General features: G+C 45.4%; 1 protein-coding gene across 3 annotated transcripts; it reads left to right on the top strand.

Annotated features, from left to right (window-relative positions):
• Positions 1–1,148: 1,148 nt before the first annotated feature.
• Positions 1,149–15,547, top strand: C23H1orf167 (chromosome 23 C1orf167 homolog). 3 transcript variants are annotated; one of them, XM_019622556.2, is made up of 20 exons: positions 1,152–3,791; positions 4,289–4,332; positions 4,886–5,063; positions 5,176–5,351; positions 5,798–5,895; positions 6,259–6,442; positions 6,711–6,892; positions 7,401–7,587; positions 7,755–7,977; positions 8,506–8,687; positions 8,836–8,932; positions 9,348–9,490; positions 9,982–10,190; positions 10,549–10,693; positions 12,034–12,304; positions 12,853–12,961; positions 13,200–13,431; positions 13,529–13,664; positions 14,157–14,267; positions 15,360–15,547. In XM_019622556.2, exons 1-20 carry the CDS (start codon positions 2,433–2,435, stop codon positions 15,417–15,419), a joined length of 4,326 nt encoding a protein of 1,441 aa, XP_019478101.1. In that variant the 5' UTR covers positions 1,152–2,432; the 3' UTR covers positions 15,420–15,547. The 3 variants fall into 3 exon arrangements, with proteins under 3 accessions (XP_010721211.1, XP_019478101.1, XP_010721210.1); XM_010722908.3 differs by having other exon boundaries at positions 6,256–6,442; XM_010722909.3 differs by lacking the exons at positions 13,529–13,664; positions 14,157–14,267; positions 15,360–15,547 and adding an exon at positions 14,368–14,778 and having other exon boundaries at positions 1,149–3,791; positions 6,256–6,442; positions 13,200–13,223.
• Positions 15,548–16,680: the final 1,133 nt, after the last annotated feature.

Genomic DNA, 16,680 nt, shown 5'->3' with positions numbered 1-16,680 from the left:
CTGGTTCCAACTTGAAACGTGAGCCTTGGTCAGCAGGGGTGGGAAAAATGGAGTTATCTGTGCAGTACTCGTGTTTGTCATTTATCTTCCTTGATATCATAATGCTCACTTGAAAGAGCTTTATTTGCTTTCCATCAGTTGTGCTATTTACTTTGCTTGTAGTAACAGAAGTACATTGATCAGCTTAATTTTTGTTTGCAGAATTGGATTTATTTTGGGTTCTAATGCATTAGCATCATGCTACGCATGCGTTAAATGCTTACAGACATAAAAGCTCATACGGAATCCATTGGTTGTGGATTTTTGCAGTTTGCAAAATATGCTGTTTGCCTTGTGGCCTTCGAGGGAATTTTAAAAGGCACTTCATAAAATCTTATTGCCTTTTGAGTAGGATTAACTACTGCTTATAAGTGGCTACAGATAGGTCTGAATGGTAATTACAGCAAGGACAACAAACATGACTTTTAGTGGAGGCTTTCTCTTTCAGGTCTCAATGAGACCGAAATTAGGAATATGTCAGATGAAAAACAACTCAAATAAGCATGGTGATGTATTGAGAATCTGGTAGCTGGCAGAAAGAACTGCTGAACTGAAAAACAACAGAGCAACACAGTGCCAAAGTTCCAGATGTTCATGGAACAAACCAGGGCTGATAAGTAGATGGTTCTGTGTCCTTTGACAATTCCAAACCCTTTATAAAACTTCTGTGTGATGTGTTTGGTTGGGTGTTCCTGGGATGCAAGGAGAGCTTCTGCAGAACGCTGTTCTACGTTTTGATGTTACAATTGGTGCAGTGGGAAGTACCCTAAAGAAGGCAGCAGTGCTTTGTCTGCTCGCTCTGTAAGTTGCCAACTTCTACTTGGCTTGAAAAAAACAAAAATGGTGCATTTGGTGAGATTTGATAGGCAGAAACAGCAGTTCCCATGGATAATTGCAACACTGCATGATGACCTACTGTCCATTTGGCAATCCCCACCTTGTGGTGGTTATTGAAGGAGTTTGTATGCCTGCTTGCAGCCAAGGATGTCCGAGGCTCACATACTTTGGAAACAATGCCATTTTATGGAGACCTTCTGCTACTTGAGTGTGTTTGAAAAAGATGGTGGGCGTTTATTTCCTGCAGTCTTTTTTTTTTTTTTTCCCATATGTTGGTCTATTTGTTTGTTTTTTTTTTTAAAGATGATCTAGCTGCGTGTCTTTTTCACCCTATCATTTTCATTTTTTAAAAGAGGATTGGCAAAGAATGCTTGGAATGACAGTGACTGGCATTTGCATTTAAAATTTGAGGGAATGAAAGCACAGTCCCCTTGAATGGCACTTACTGCTGTTATCCACAACTGAAGTATCTGTTCTGCATGAGATCTATATGTGTAACCATCTGACTTAGTGGCTAGACTGCAAATTAGGTCTCCCATGTATGTTGTAATTATTCCAAATTGGGGGACAGTGTAGATTCTCTGCATGTTTAAACACGGTTCCGTTCTGTAGTGTGGACAAGGAGAAACTGCCCTATGTAGCCTCGAGTCTTTGCAGGGCTGTAACACAATTTGTGAATAAAGGTGAACTTGACACATAGTTAAACAGTACCTTAAGTCCAGGCAGTATCATTGCTAGCAACCTTGGAGAAAATGGGCATGGAGGAGATGTGAATTTGATTTCTGATCAATGAAGAGAGGGTAATCATCGTAATCCAGATGGAACCAGGTTTCTCTGACTTGTGTTTGTTTTAAAGTCTTTCTCTTCCAGCAGTTTTGTTGCAGATTCTTTCCCTTCATTCATTCCTGCTCTGCCAGTCATGATTGTCTGCTGACAGTAGGATGGATATAGTGTCCATATTACTTCCAGGATTAAGGCTGGTGGACTGGGGACAAAGAGACTTAGAAGGAAAGTACCCAAAGCCTGTGACAAACTAGGGAAGATGGGTCGAGAAATATGCATGCTCCTCTGTTTATATTTCTTCTTGTTTTTCTTCAGAGCAAAGAAACTTTCAGAAGGATGTGAATGTTGATCTGTATTTGGGCGCGAGAAGTTGAGCAGATACTTCTCATCGCTGGCTTGAGGCTGCTGCACTCAGTGTAACTCCCAGGCAGACAGAACAGGGCTGGCTGAGCACCTCATCGCAGTCAACTGGGCAGAGAGAGCCCTGGCTGTTACGACTGACCTCTCCTGTTCTTTTCAGCTGTTCCAGGATACCACCAGTCAGTTCTCCAGTTCCTGCTTCCAGCTGCAAAATAATCTCTAAGCTGCAGCAGCACAGCTCGAAGCACGTGGCTCACAGGACTCCTCATCTTGCTGTGTCCACACTTCCTGCTGCAAAACTCCCTCAGGGACACTCTCAGTTTGAGGCTTATAGCCTAGAAGGGAGAAGGAATGAGAATTCTGGCCTTCCTCAGCAGCACAGTCAGAAAGCAAAGGCAGCTGGTAGCTGCTCTATGCCTACTGCTCATCATCGCTGTTTAGAAGGAAGGAACAAGAACAGTGACTATCCAGTGGAAAAGCAGCAGCCACCTGCTGTGTCTTGTATGGATACTGGGAACCCTTCACTGGTCAACACACCTTTGCCATTTCATGCTGTAGATTGCTCTCTTAGGCACAAATTAGTGTTGTGTACTTCTTCAAGGAGCTCAAGGGGAAGTGTCAACTCTTGTAGTTCAACCCTGACTTCAAGTGATCTCGGTCCATCTAATTTGGAGCCCCTACAGCCTATTTTGCAGTCCTCACAGATTTCTGCTGCTTTGTACTGTTCAATCCGGAGGCTGAAGCAAGAAATTGCTTTCATGGGGAGCCGGGCCTCCATTCCTCTGGAGCCCAAGTCTTTTCCAGTCAGTGGCAGTTTGTGCTTTGCTCCTGATGATCCAGCTCCTACTATCCTGAGCACAGGAGAACAGTTAGCTGGAGTAAAAACCAGTGCTGCTCAGGCAAGATTGAGATGGAGCATCCCGTTTGCTAAAGGCACAAGCCTTGGTGCAGTGATGAGGGACTTTGGGCATGCTGAACCCATCTCTGTCTCTCATAGATGCAGATACATTGACTCGAGCATGTGGAGAACCAAACTTTCAGGTGGCATCCATCCAGATAGGCTGTCTGCTGGGATGAGCTCTGGCAGGCTTGTGGATACAGAAGAAGATTCTTCCAATGATTGCTCCCCTTATTTCAGATGCCAGTCCCAGGCAAAGCCAATTCTGGAAACTGGTGGGTTTTACGTTCATACAAAAAATCATTCATGTGAAAAGGTTCTTAAAGCAGAAGGGACATCTGGTGAGCCATCCCTATGTGCTATGCCTTGGACAAAAAACCACCCTGAGGGTCTGCACATGTCACTGGAAACGTGGTTGGCTGGGACTCAGATGAACGTTGGCGTATCCATGTATGGGACTCCAAGAGAAATGTGTGTAAGAGTCACTTCTTCTGGAGATCAAGAGTTTAGGCCAGTACAGCAGCTTAGCATTAAATCTGTAAAAGCCAAGAACCCCAAACCTCCTGTTGAGTCCAGCAAAGGCTTAGAAGAGGTATGTGACTGTAGATCTCGATCAGCCAGCAGGATGGCAGTGGGGGACAGCAGCCAGTCCAGCCTCTTCAGCACTCAGGTTGGAAAAGACATTGGTGACTGTTCCAACATAGAACACGTGAATGCAAACAGAGAAGAAAGGAGAAACAAACACTTCCAGCAAAGCAGCTGGAGGAATTGGGAAGCCCCTGACCACTCTGAAGAACCTTCTGTAGAGAGGAATGCCAAAGAACCACAGTGCTGTGAAGAAGGGAGCCAGACACAGGAAACTGTGCCCAGTGAGGTGAGGGTGGGCTCACTGTGTAGCATCCCTAATAGCAGATACTGTGCTTATTTCTACTTTTTGATAGTTGAAGCCCAGCAGTGATGGAAATGCTTGTCATTTATTTTTCTGGCTCTGAATGGTCAGAATCTCCTCTTTCTGGTCCTTCTCCATCTCAACATTTGCATGCATCTTCCTAAACACCAACTTTTTCACTTGGTGGTTGGTCTTGGGAATGTAAAGACCTGTTTATATTCCCAGGATCTACATGCAGACCAAAAGCATTAAGCAATTTTTTTTACCCTGCTTAATTGCAGGGTCCTGAGATTCCAGTTTTGTTGTGCCTTTTAATGCCTGAAGTGTGTGAGAGCATTCACAGAGCAAAAGCACCCAATGTAACACACGGTGCTTAGCAGGACTGTTCTGGACTCCATCCAAAATAGCTTACCATGCTGGGCACAGGCAAACTCTTTCACAGTAGGGTATTGGAATGACTGTTGTCTTCTGTCTGTTTTCAGGTGTCAGAGAACAGCATCTGGTCTCCAAAGGTGAATAAGCAAAGGTAAAAAGGACTCTGAATTTTCATGTGAGTGTGCTGGTAGTTAATGGGAGGAAAACTGCTGGAAAGTGGCTGAGGAACCATTCCTGGCTTTAGGATTTAACAGTGGATCTGCCATGGTTGGCTCAGGAGCTACATCTGGTTGTTTTCAAAAGCTGGCTGTCTAGAATGGAGTATACTTTAAAAACCAATATTTTTATCTTTAAAATTTTTCCTTCTAAATTCAACTTCAGTTACTATAGTGATGGAAGAAGCATTGGTACTACACATGACTTTTCAGTGCAGCAAATTGTAGCATGCTCATTCCAGAGTTAGTGAAGGTCAAGAACAGGGCTTATTCATGAGATGGGATTGAAATTTGTCATCTGTGGATTAGAAGAGTGTGAGATGAGTATCTTAATGTGGGGTGAAGCTGCAGGTTTTTCACTCTTTAGAGAGAATGATTTGAAATACTTCTTTTCAGTTTGATGCCTGAAGTCTGATTGCCATCTCCTGGCTGTGTTTAATTTTTGTGTGTTAACTGGAGCTCGTTTGTTTTTTTTTTTTTCTCTCAAAGTTTCCAGAGCTTACATGACAGACAAATGGTAACTAGGTGTTTCCATGCCTGGAGGGACCACATCATCTGGAAGAGAACTGCAGCAAGGCAGCAGCAGCCTCAAAAGGCCCTTGGTGCTTCTGGCTTGGTAGCCCAGCAAAGGTGTGCCTCAGCTCTTTTAGCTGCCAGCTTCCACAAGGTGAGGATGGGCCAGAGACAGTACAAGTGGCACCTGTTTGAAATTCAATGATACGGACCCTGGTGCTGATACTCTGCCTAAGTTTGTTCTAACCATGTGGTTCCTTCTTCAGTGGAAGGAAGCTGTGACAAAACAGAGCCAAAAACAAGCTGCACAGTCTGAGTCATATTCGTATACCCAAAGTTCATCGGTGGGTTTTTCTGGAATAGGAAGATTAGCAACTATGACAACCTCAGCTCAGCACCAGCTTACAGAAGGATACATGAAGGAAGCTGAGCAGGCTTGTAGGTAAGCTGAGAGGATTCTCCTACTGGTATCTCAGGCAAGTGGAAGTTTACAGACATTTTTGTCAGAGGGTGTGAAACTTGTGTCCAGGTCTGTGAATGTATTGCTTGCTGCAGATGGCTGCTGCAATAATTGGTATCTTAGAATTTATAGTGCACTACTGTTCCAGTCTGATTTGTGTCTGACACAGCTGTGCTGTACTCTTTCTTGAGTTAGGCTATCTTCTGCATATGGAATATGAGTGCAAATACCGTTGTTCCACTCCAGTACCACAGTCTAGCAGGACATGAGATGGTCAAAAGAACAGACCATCATTCAGCCTGTTGATTCTGAAGGCAGGAGAGCAAATCCGGACAAAAAGATAGGGCTACCTAGGGAGAAGGGAGGCTCTGGATTCACTTTGCATCTGTCTGGACAGAAGGGTTTTAAGGCATACTCGCAACTTTCAGGGTGGAGAGCGAACTGTGGACACAGCTTCATCGCAGGCAGAGAGGAGATGAGTTCTGCTGGAGAGCTCAAGCAATAAGAGATGTGAGACGCCTAGCTGGTAAGCACGCACGCTGTGGAGCAGCTTGAATGGAGCCACTGTTTCACCATGTTTCTTGGTTAGTGTGTAGTTGTTGCATTGACCTGGCTCTTCCAGAAATTGATCCTGCAAACAGCTGGGCTAATATCTGTAGTGGTAGAGGGTGGCTTACCTGCCATGCCATACACTTCTGCCTTGCTTCTTATATAAATTCAGCTGTAGCAGATACTGTTGCTCCAGCAGTGTGATCTGTCTCCATTAAGTGCCTTTTCCAGACAGCTAGAGTTCAGCCTGGGAATGATTGCTGTGTGACACTAAGCTGTTTCAAGTTCTTCTAAGTTGTTTTTCTTCCTGTCAATCTGTTCCTGCCCTGTAACACAGCAGCTTTCAGACTGTGGCGCCTTCAGAAGGAGCTGCTGAGCAATGAGGAAGGCAGGCTGCTGGAAGCACATGCCCTGATGGAAAAGAAGCGGCTACAAAACATTTTCCAGGTGTGGCAGTCCCGATACTTGGAAAAGAAAAAGATTTTAGGGCTGACTATTCAGATCCAAAGGAACTTGGTCTCCCGGTAAGTTGATGAGATGTATTTTTAAGGTGGAAAAAAGTTCATTCTGGAAGTCCAAGGAATGATGGTGCCAACCCAGATAATGATGCGTTGCTCCATCTTAAAGTCATCTTTTTACTTTATTTTAGGAGTTAATAAAGGTAGAAATATATTTTGGTCGAAACAGATTTCATTTTAGTGGAAGTAGAAACTTGATTTAAAGGACTCAGAAGTCAAAGTCCAGAAAAAGATTTAGTAGTTCAGTATTCTGTTTTCCTTTGGTCTTTCTCAGGTGCTTCAGTGCATGGAAAGAGGCTGTTGAGCTAAATGCATATTACAAGAGCAGCCTGACACATCTCAGAGTAGAATCAATGAGGAAATACTTCCAACAGTGGTTTCAGATGCTGCAGGTCAGAGAAAGCAATAAGAAGGCAGTGGTGAACCTCCTCTTTCTGAGATGGAAACAGCATTATGGTGAGTCTCATGGGGCTTGTGGATCACCTAAGATTTGGAATTGCTGAGACTTATTCTTTCTCTACTTGTACAGTGAACTGAAGCCTGAAAACAGCTGAAAACAGCCTGATAACAGAGAGGCACAGATAATAAATAGAACTATAGAATCTTTTGAGTTGGAAAGAACCCTTAAGGGTGATCTAGTCCAACTCCCCCACAAGGAACAAGGACACCTACAGCTAGATTAGGTTGCTTAGAGCTCTAAGCCATCCAGCCTGAATTTGAAGACTCTGGGCAACCCATTCCAGTTCTCAGTGCATGGAACTAAGAAATACCATGAGCAGTAGGTGGAGGGCTAGTTGTTCTGGATGTGTCTCTAATGCTATAAGCAGTTTGGTCCCTATTTCATAGACGTAGAAGAAAGCCTTAAGCCTTGACAGAAAGCTGTTAGAGGGCTGGGCTGGATTGAGTTTCATATGAACGCTTTCTGACAATTGTTGTCTCTTGTCAATCTCTGTAATTGGCTAAGGACCAGCTGTAAGCTCAGCATCTCACAGAACTACAATGGAAGGAGATGACAGCTGGCCATGGTGTGCTGTAGTGCCACAGTTTCCTGAGAAAACAAGCTACTCTCTTGATGACTTCTGCCTCAAGATGAAACTCCAGAGAGTGTATCTGTTGTGGAAAGAGAGGCTGTACGAGCACTGCAGAGCTGAGTGAGTGACAAAACCAGTTCCTGGAGCCCTCTTTGGTTGTATCCACTTGATTCCCAGTTCCCCTGGAAAAACCTCTTGTTCTATCTATTATCCATCTAATCTATAGTAGCGTCCCCCTCTGGTATCTCTCTTCAGTCACTTTGCCATCTCAATATCTTCTGTCTCAGTTCTTTCTCTCGGGCTTTGGAGGAACGTAGACTCAGAAAAGCTCTGAAATTATGGCACCAGAAGTATCTCATGCTGAAGACAAACAAACAAAGTCCTCAGCACTCTCACAGGGCTGTCTATGAAGAACCTCTTGCTGTCCTGTTTTGTGAGGAACGCTCAACATCTTCTGGCTTCCACAGCAGTGCTCCAACTACTCTTGCCTCTCAAAGCTCACTGGAAAAGGTGAGGAAGTTTTGTTACAGGTCCTTTCTCTGCCCTCTATGTACAAACTGCTCTGAAACTGGGATTTTTCAGGAAATAAATTCTGCTTCAGTGTGGTATCATCATTAAGAAACTGTGCTCAGTATTTAGGCCTGAAGAGCTCTGAGGCTGTAGGGTCCTGGCATCAGAAGTTGTAAACTCACTTCTCTCTCAGCTCTCCTCGTGTAATGATACTGGGAACTGCTGAGTTAGTGTGGTTTTCTTGTGTACTTTGTTCCTGTTTGTGGCTGCAAGGTGGAAGGGATGAAATACAAACAAGCTCTTCACTGAGAAGAGGTCAAACAGGCATATTTGCTGCCTCTGTGATGGTTTGCTTTCCCATCAAGGATGTGTTTGTGCTATGGAGCCTGCATTTCCTTTGGATGCATTCTGGATTTTCCTGATTCTTGGCCGAAAGGAGGTGTAAATGATGTGGTCAGAACTGCTAGCAGAGTAATTCTACTGTTAGAACACTTGTCTCATGGTGTCTTTTTCTCTCCTTACATGCAGGAATACAGTTTTAGTGACAGCAGCCAGCAGAGCTGCTCCTCCGTTCTGACTGCTGAGGATGTGACATACCTGCCCTATTACAATTCTTTCCTGCAACTACACCAATGTGCAGAGCTGCCAGCTGAGCTGGGTGGAGAGCTGTGCTTGCAGACTTCCTTTCCTCCATGGACGACTAGATCTGGGTAAATTGGAGACTTGTTCCTTGGGATGCAGGTTGTTTGGTCTGGCCAAATTCATTCTTTCAGGATAGTCACCCACATCATCTCACAACAGCCTTACAGATACTTTCTTCTTTCTCTAGCTTTCCTGACTGACATATTTTTTTTGTAGAGAAAATTGGTTTGTGGGAGGTCAGTTCCAGTCCTTGGCACTGCAGAGCGCAGACAGTAAAGTCCAGCCTCTTGTCAGTTACTCTACATGGGAGGAGGTGAGACCAAAAAATGATGCAATGCATGTAAACGTATAACTGCTTTTTGCATGGCTCAAATGAGGAAAGAGCCTTTGTGTTTCAGTGTCAAGATATGGAAGATCTCACTTCTTCTCTTCTTGTGATTGAACAGAATGCCTGCGGGGAGGGGTGGGGGTTGAGCTATGTCTTAGGGCAGCTCTTCCTGTTCACTTTCTAGTTGAATTGGAAGTTGTCCATCTGCCTGGGATTTAAAAATCATGTCAGACCCTTGTATATAGATGTGTGTGTGTTGGGGGGGGGGAGGGTGAGGACGGGGCAACGGGGGATTAAATGTCACTTCCACAGAAGTCACAGCAGCAAGAACAGGCAGAGCTGCAGGGAGTGACTGTGTCCAAGCAGCAGTTCAGGACTTCTTTGTTTTTCTGGATTCCAGGACTGCAGCTCTGAGAAGGAGGTGGAGAGTTCCTGGCACCGTGTGGAGAAATGCTGCCTGGAGAAGTACTTCATCATCTGGTCCACTCGAACTCAGCAACTCACAAAGGCCCAGCAGTACTGCAGGTTTCTTCAGCTGTCTCGGTAGGTATTGTGCTTCTCAGAAGTTTCCTAAAGCCGTCTGTTTCAGGAGCTCCACACTTGCTTTTCAAGAAACTTTCTCTTTTTCCTTTTTCAGTGGAAGTTTTGCAGCCCATTATTTTATTTTCCTGCTTCAAAATTATTAAATCTAAATGCCGTTCTCTCTGGTTTGCTGAGCTGCCTCAGAAGTTAGAGCGAGCCCAGTGCTGCTGGTATCAAGCCTTGGTAACTTCCTATCTACTGAACTGGCCTTGCTCTCTACTTATTCAGAAATTGCAGAGAACAGAAGACTTGGCACAGTCAGGACAGAGCACCTCACTCCCTTACACCTTGCCCTGCCTTTGGTTTACCTTGATTTACTTAAAGGATATGAGCAGATCTGATCCATTTCCTAAAATATCTCACGTACATTTATTGTTAAGGTTATGATTACAAATGTATGAATCTGTTTGAGTTATTCCTACAGTTGCTCCAATGATCTTTGCCTTTCTCAGAGCCTTTCTCAGATGGCACCGCTGGGCTGTGGAGAACAAGAACCAAAAAGTAGCAGCAGCCCTTAAATACCAATTTAATTGCTGCCGGATGGCTTTCAGCTTGTGGAAGAAGAGACTGGCCCAGAAAGTGGAAGCTGACCAGAGATTCAGGTGTTACCTCCACCAAATGACTGCTGATGCTCTTCGGCATTGGCATTCCTACTGTCAAAGTAAGTTACTTCATCCTACAGCAGCATTTGCCTCTGTGTAAGAACACTGTGGGAATGGTTGGGCTGGAGAAACTCCTGCTTCTGGTTGTAGGTGTGTGAACACTAGTCTAGGGGCCAGTGAGAGCCTTATTGCCCTGTTTTGCAGTGTATAACTGATGCTAGGGAGATGCAATCAGGGAGGCTGACTGGGGAAGGGGTGAACTGGGTAGTCTTTTCAGCTGCTTGAGAGATGATGGGCCAGACTAAGATTTCCTAGACTGCAATTTGCAGCAGGTGTATTCTCTGCTCTTGTGTGGACTCTGTAATGGGGGAGGGAGAAGTAGAACTTATCTCAGCAAGCTCCTGTCTTTTCTCATAGGGAAGTGTAACATGAAGGGGCTGCAGCAGAGATGGGCTCAGCATAGCTGCCAGGAGAAGAAGAGATTGATCCTGCAGACGTGGCGCTGCCAAACAAGGCAGCTGAAAAATGCTGCTTTATTCTGGGAGCGTCTCCTCCTGCACAGGTTTGTTTCCTTTCTTTGAAGCATTTCCAAGGGAAGCTTTGAGTGAAGAGCAATTTATGTAGCAGCGGATCCAGCGTATTCAGACCTGTTTGATCAGTGAGATGATTTATGCCAAGGATTCATTTAAGGCACGGGAAGTGAAGGTTTGTTCCTAGCAGATTTACTTACGAATTGCAGGCTCAGCCTCGGAGAGAAGGTCAGCAGAGGAAAAAGCAGCAACAAAAAAGAAACACAGTAAAACCTTAACAGCTGTGATGCTTAGACTCTATGCTCACCCCACCCAGTTGCATTTTCTTCTGCAAATCAATCTGTGTGGTGGCACCCTAGTGGGAATTGTGTTTCAGAGAAGTCCTTCATGTTGCTCCTTCCCGTAGAGTGCCTCCACCATTAATCTTCCTTCTGAGCTCTCTTTTGATGGGAGATCGCCTCTAATTTCTCACCTTAATGTCAATAAATAAATCAGCTTGCCAATCAGCGTGGCTGTGGTACAGGCTGAGCCCTGTTTCTTCTGAGGGGGGCATTTTTCATGCTAGGATAACCTGCAATAGATTCTCTTGATCTTCAGAGAAGCCTGCCAGGCAGAGGATATTTACACCTCTGTCCCATGGTGCAGTGGAGCAGTTTGCATAATGAAAACCCAAGTGGAATGAGGAACCAACAGGATGAGCCAAGAGTTAAAAGCAGGTTTGCTTCTGGGTTTGTGCAGGGAGACTGCCCTCCGTGCATCACAGTAGATAGAGGAGGAGTTATTGTAGGTGCAGATTTGTGGTGCTGTTAATTGTAACTCCTCCTGTACACACTGTAGGATTTGTTTATTTGTTTAAAAAAAAAATCTTGAATAAAATTTGAATAATTCTTTTCCAGCCATATATCCTGAGTACAGCAGGCTCTTAGCGTTTCAGCCAAGAAAAAGAGGAAAATCTGCATCTTCACAATGAGATACTATTTTGAATCCAGCTTGGGTCTGCAGCAGGCAGTCTTAACTGGGTCTGCTGGGATTGCGCTGAAGGAAATTTCAGCAGTGTCATTACTCTTATCCCACAAGTAAACAGACTTTCTCTATAAAGCATCATCCTAAAGATCAGCTGCTGGCACTGGGAAAAATCAGACTGACTAATGTAATTCTTTCTTGTCAGCAGAGGGAAAATGTAGCACACCATTGTATTCTGTTTGTAGGGGTATTTAAAGAGCAGCAACACTGGAATGGCCAGAAGGGAGCAGTCATACTCCTTTGACCACTTATACGTAACACTGCACAGTGGGTTGAGAAGGTGGAATTTGGTCCATTGTCTGTTTGGTGCTGATAAAGAGCACTTTTCTGTGTTTGTACTGTTTTTCAGGTGCATAGTCATCTGGGCCCAGGTCACTGCCTGCAGACTGAGGCAGCAAGAAGCCCTCTGTTATTTTAGAAGGGTCAGAGAGCACCATCTTCTAGAAGTGAGTTTTGCAGAATGGAGAGTGAAGTTCATGACAGCTAAACAGCAGTTGCTGGGAGAGGAGAAAAACCACACGTGGCATGGATGTTCTCAAGCTAAAGCCTGTCAGCGCTGGCGATTGGCCTCAAGGGGACAGCAAGCACTACACCTGGGGTCTGTGGCCACTGTGAAACAGGTAAAAAGAAAGTCCTTATGAGATGATTTAGAACTCCCAGTTGGCCTGTGGGTCACTGAACACTGAGCTGCAATGACAGGGCTTGTAGGAAAACCTGGTTTGGCTTGTCCTAACTGTGGTGACTGCCTTGAAATTCTTTACAGACTGTGCAAACAACTTCATCACCATAATCTGGCACAGATTACAGCAACCATCTGGAGTACAGTATTAAGGAGTGGGGATCTTTTTGACCAGAGAGACAAGAGCACTCCTTCCTCTCTGCTCAAAGGTGGGATGGGATAATCACTGTCCCCACAGAGCGGACAGAGCTGTTGGGCTGCATACTATTTCAAAAGGCTCACAGCTAATAAACCACAAAGAGCTGGATTGATTTTTGAAAGACTGATTCAGTCCTGCTGGGATCTCATCTGTGCAGTTTCCAGCCTGGGGTCTAGCACATTAAACTACCTGCAGGGATATGAACATAAGTGTATCTGTAAGGCTAGTTTCTGTGCCGTATGTGTGCATGTGTTTAGACTTGGTTGCAGCTGTGTTAATTCTGTTTGCAGGCCTGCAACTATTGGACAAAAGCAGCTGCCTTTTCCCAGTGCTCGCGGCAGTGCAGTACCCTGATAGGTGCTAGGAAGAGCAAGAAGATGTCTTTGTCTTTGACCATAAGTAAGATATACCCCATTCTCTCTTCCTTTTGTGGGGCCATATGAGGTGTGTGAGTGGGGAGGGGGAGAGGTGCTTGCCAATCTAATGACTGGGGTTTCTCTCTGAAGCAGATGCTCACTGCAATCAAATTTTGACTGTGGACTGCTTCTGTTTTTAGTGTCCAAAGGACTGAGAACCTGTGGCAACTCTAATCTCTTCCTCCTGTTAGCTCCTGTGTGATTCCTTTTTTCTTTCCTAGAAAGGAGAGGATGCAGAGAGAGAGGTTCAGCTCCAGCTGCTTCCCTTGGGTTTTTTCCCAGTGCTATTCGCTGCTGGCTGGTGATCTACAGAAACCAAAGGAGGACTGAAAGGCTGCCGGTCCCTCAACAGCTAGAGAGACATGATTTGGTAGGACCTGTCCCTGGGCATGCCAGGACCCAGGAGAACAAAGCAGAGGTGGACTCCGATGAGTGGAATGACAATTGGCTTGGGTAGGCAGAGTTGGAGGGCTCTGAGCTTCATCATTTTTCTGCCACCAGGGAAACACTCCCTGACAAAAGCTTGTTTTCTTCATTTTCTTGCCTACAGGAGGAAGTATCTGAGGTGGTGGCATCACACAGTGACGCTGCGCCGGTGCCAGCGTGCCAGGAGGCTGCACAGTCTGGCAAGGGGTTGGCAGCAGTGGAAAGAAGCCAGCAGGGTGGTGATGCTGGCACAGGTGTTGGTGAGTGGTACTGCCACATGGGTGTCAATGATGGGTGTTAGTGGATAAGCCCACTATGCTTGCAGCCTCAACTACATCCTAGAAGATGAGACCTGGGGATTTAACATGCACAAATGTGCACATAAAATCCCAGTTTGCTGCTGTGGCTACTTTATCCAGCTTTCTCTTTGAAATGCCAGCTGTCATTTGTCGCCCCTCTGCTCAGGACAAGATGAAATGGTTTCAAACAAAAAGAGGGGAGATTTAGAATGGATATAAGAAAAAGTATTTTTATAATAAGGGTGGTGAGGCACTGGCACAGGTTGCCCAGAGAGCTGGCAGTGCCCCATCCCTGCAGATACCTAAGGTCAGGCTGGAGGGGGCTCTGAGCACTGATGGAGCTGTGGGTGTCCCTGTTTATTGCAGAGGAGTTGGACCAGGTGGCTTATAAGAGTCCCTTCCAACTCAAACCATTCTATGATCTAATCTGTGCATTGCCTTTCTTCCTGGCAGGACCAGCAGCGGCTGATAGAAAAGGCCTGGAGAGCATGGAGACGTCGGTATTTACAAAGCTGTGTAGTGCAGAGGTTTTTGGAGGTTGAAGCCAGGAGCCTACTGTCTGAGGTAAGCACTGAAGGCTGCTTTTATTCTTTGAACTCCAAACCTCTGGTACAACCTTTTGGTTTAGATCTAAGCTCAAGGTGCCGAGACTCCAGAGAGAAAGGTTCAGCTCCAGCTGCTTCCCTTGGTTTTTTTCCCAATGCTGTTCACCACTGGCTGGTGATCTACAGAAGCCAAAGGAGGACTGAAAGGCTGCTGCTCCCTCAACAGGGAGGGCTATCCCTTATTGCCACCTGGAAGGTGAAACAGAACATGGAGCTATGTCTGGGCCCACGTGCTTCCTTGTTCCTTCACATCAGGAAGATAATAAGCAAATGGCAGTTTGTGGTTAGAGGGATGTAAAACGAGTTCCAGATACCTGTGTCATTTTGTGGGAAACAGCTTCTTACTGTGAGGGTAAATGGGTGTGTGCCTTTCCTAAGGAATTGAAAGGTGGAAGGTGCTAGGCTCTGTGGTGGATCAGCAAACACCACAAAGGGACAACTGATGTTCCCTGTGTCTCCCTCCCTGGACAAAGCACTACTGAAAGGAGAAGTTGAATATATCAAGAGATGGGACTTGCCCAAAACAAGGGCAAATAGCTTTCAGCTTTATTTTGCTTTCTTTTGGAGTAGCAGAACTCTGATAAGGGTTCGAAGGGGCACATAACGGGATGTTTATCCATGAATCTTCTGCCTCTTGAGAGCCCACGTAGGGAACAGTCAGGCTCCACACTGTTACTGGAGGACTGTGGTGACTTGCACCCAGGGTCAGGCAAATTGTTATAAATTTGAATGTGCAAGCAAAGCCCAGTATCTCAAATAGTCGCTTCCCTCCTCTGCTTCCTAAAGGTCCATGCAGGATTAAGTCGTCCTTTAAGACGATGAGTGCAAGTATTGAAAGGAGGGCAGAGGGAGGAGGTTGTCACACTGATTTGTACTCTTCACTTCCCTTATTGGCTACAGTAACACAGGGGGGATGGAGGAGACACTAAGTGAACAGAGAGGCATCTGGCTTGGCCGCTGCTAGAGGAAGAGCTGTGTTCACTGGTGCTGTGAAGGTGGCTGCAATCTCTCCAGGGTAACCCAAGTTTCTGATTTGTCCCCTCTACTTCAGGCGTTTAGAAGATGGCGTCAGCTCACAGAGTTCCAACTCAAGGACAGAGGACACTGCTGAATGGTGGGGCCTGCCTGCAGCTGCTCATTTCAGGAGTGGAGGAGTCACAACAAAGAGCTGATCTCCTGCAATCAAGAAGGCCGTGCACGATCTACCTGTGTGATGAAAAACAGTGCTGCAAGCCCAAAGTATGGTGATAGCCAAAGGACAAGTAGGAAGAGGAGGTATCCAGAGAAAGGTCTTATTTAAAGGACTGATATTCTGCCTCCCTACTGCCACAAACTTGAGAACTTACTAATGGCTTTTGTTGTGAGGTTGCATTCCCTTTTCTGCTAGAGCCTGATTTTGTTGGAGTTTTGATTAAAAGTCAAAAAATACCTTATAGGACCTCCCTTAACTAATTTTTTTGTTTTTATTTTTTGTAATTGAGAGTTTAGTGTCATGTAAAGGACTAAGCAAACCTTGGGTTTTGAAGAAGTGAACAGGAATGTGTCTGTGGAAATGCTACATGCTGTTGATTCCAAAGTTTGGACTGAACCTGGTCACTGTGAATAGAGGCCTTATTTTTAAGATTAGGCTCTTCCCTTGGGTGGTTGGGATGATTCCCACTTGGCCCCTACCTCCTGTCCAAGTCCATCAGCTCTTCATTAAGGCTTTCAGTGGGTGGCCAACCTCTTGACTGCTTCCTGCTGGTTTCTTTCTGCACTGAATGGGCTAGGGATGAAGAAACCTGCTGGGAACAGCTGAGCACCAAAAGCTTTGCTGGGGGAAGACAGGCGTGTCTGACCCCCAACCTTCCCATTACTTGCTCCTGTGATTGATGCCCTGTAATTACCCTGGATATATGAGCCCAGTCTCAGACAGCTGTAATGAGAGGGTTTGAAGAATCTGGAAAAGGCTTTTCTTCCTTGCTTGTTTGAAAGAGATGCTTGCAGCTTAGCAGGGATCGTGAAATCCCACTGGGAGCTGCCCCAAGGTCTTGTTTTTCCTAGCCTGGGGTAGCTTTGCAGGATTAAGGACAATGCAGCCTCGGCAGCCCCTTCTTTCACTGGTGCAAGGCCTAAGTCTGCTAGAGTCATTAGGTCAAGAAAGATTAAGTTATTTTTTTCCTATAGATACTAGAGAAGGACTACCACTCTGTGGCCACGCAGAACTGAGGCAGGGGCCATAGGTGGTTATTATTCCTTTGTCCATATTTCCTTTGGACATGTGTTAGAAATAGAGGCAGCACTGCCTCGCAATCAGTTGTTTTCTTAAACCTTTCCTTGGGCTAATATTATTCTTTGGGCTGCTTACAATAATCTAGTCTAGTACAAGAGAC

The sequence above is a fragment of the Meleagris gallopavo genome, chromosome 23 (assembly GCF_000146605.3).
Source record: "Meleagris gallopavo isolate NT-WF06-2002-E0010 breed Aviagen turkey brand Nicholas breeding stock chromosome 23, Turkey_5.1, whole genome shotgun sequence".
Classification (NCBI taxonomy): Eukaryota; Metazoa; Chordata; class Aves; order Galliformes; family Phasianidae; genus Meleagris; species Meleagris gallopavo.
The sequence above is the reverse complement of the archived record's forward strand: the minus strand, read 5'-3'. Positions and strand labels throughout refer to the sequence as shown.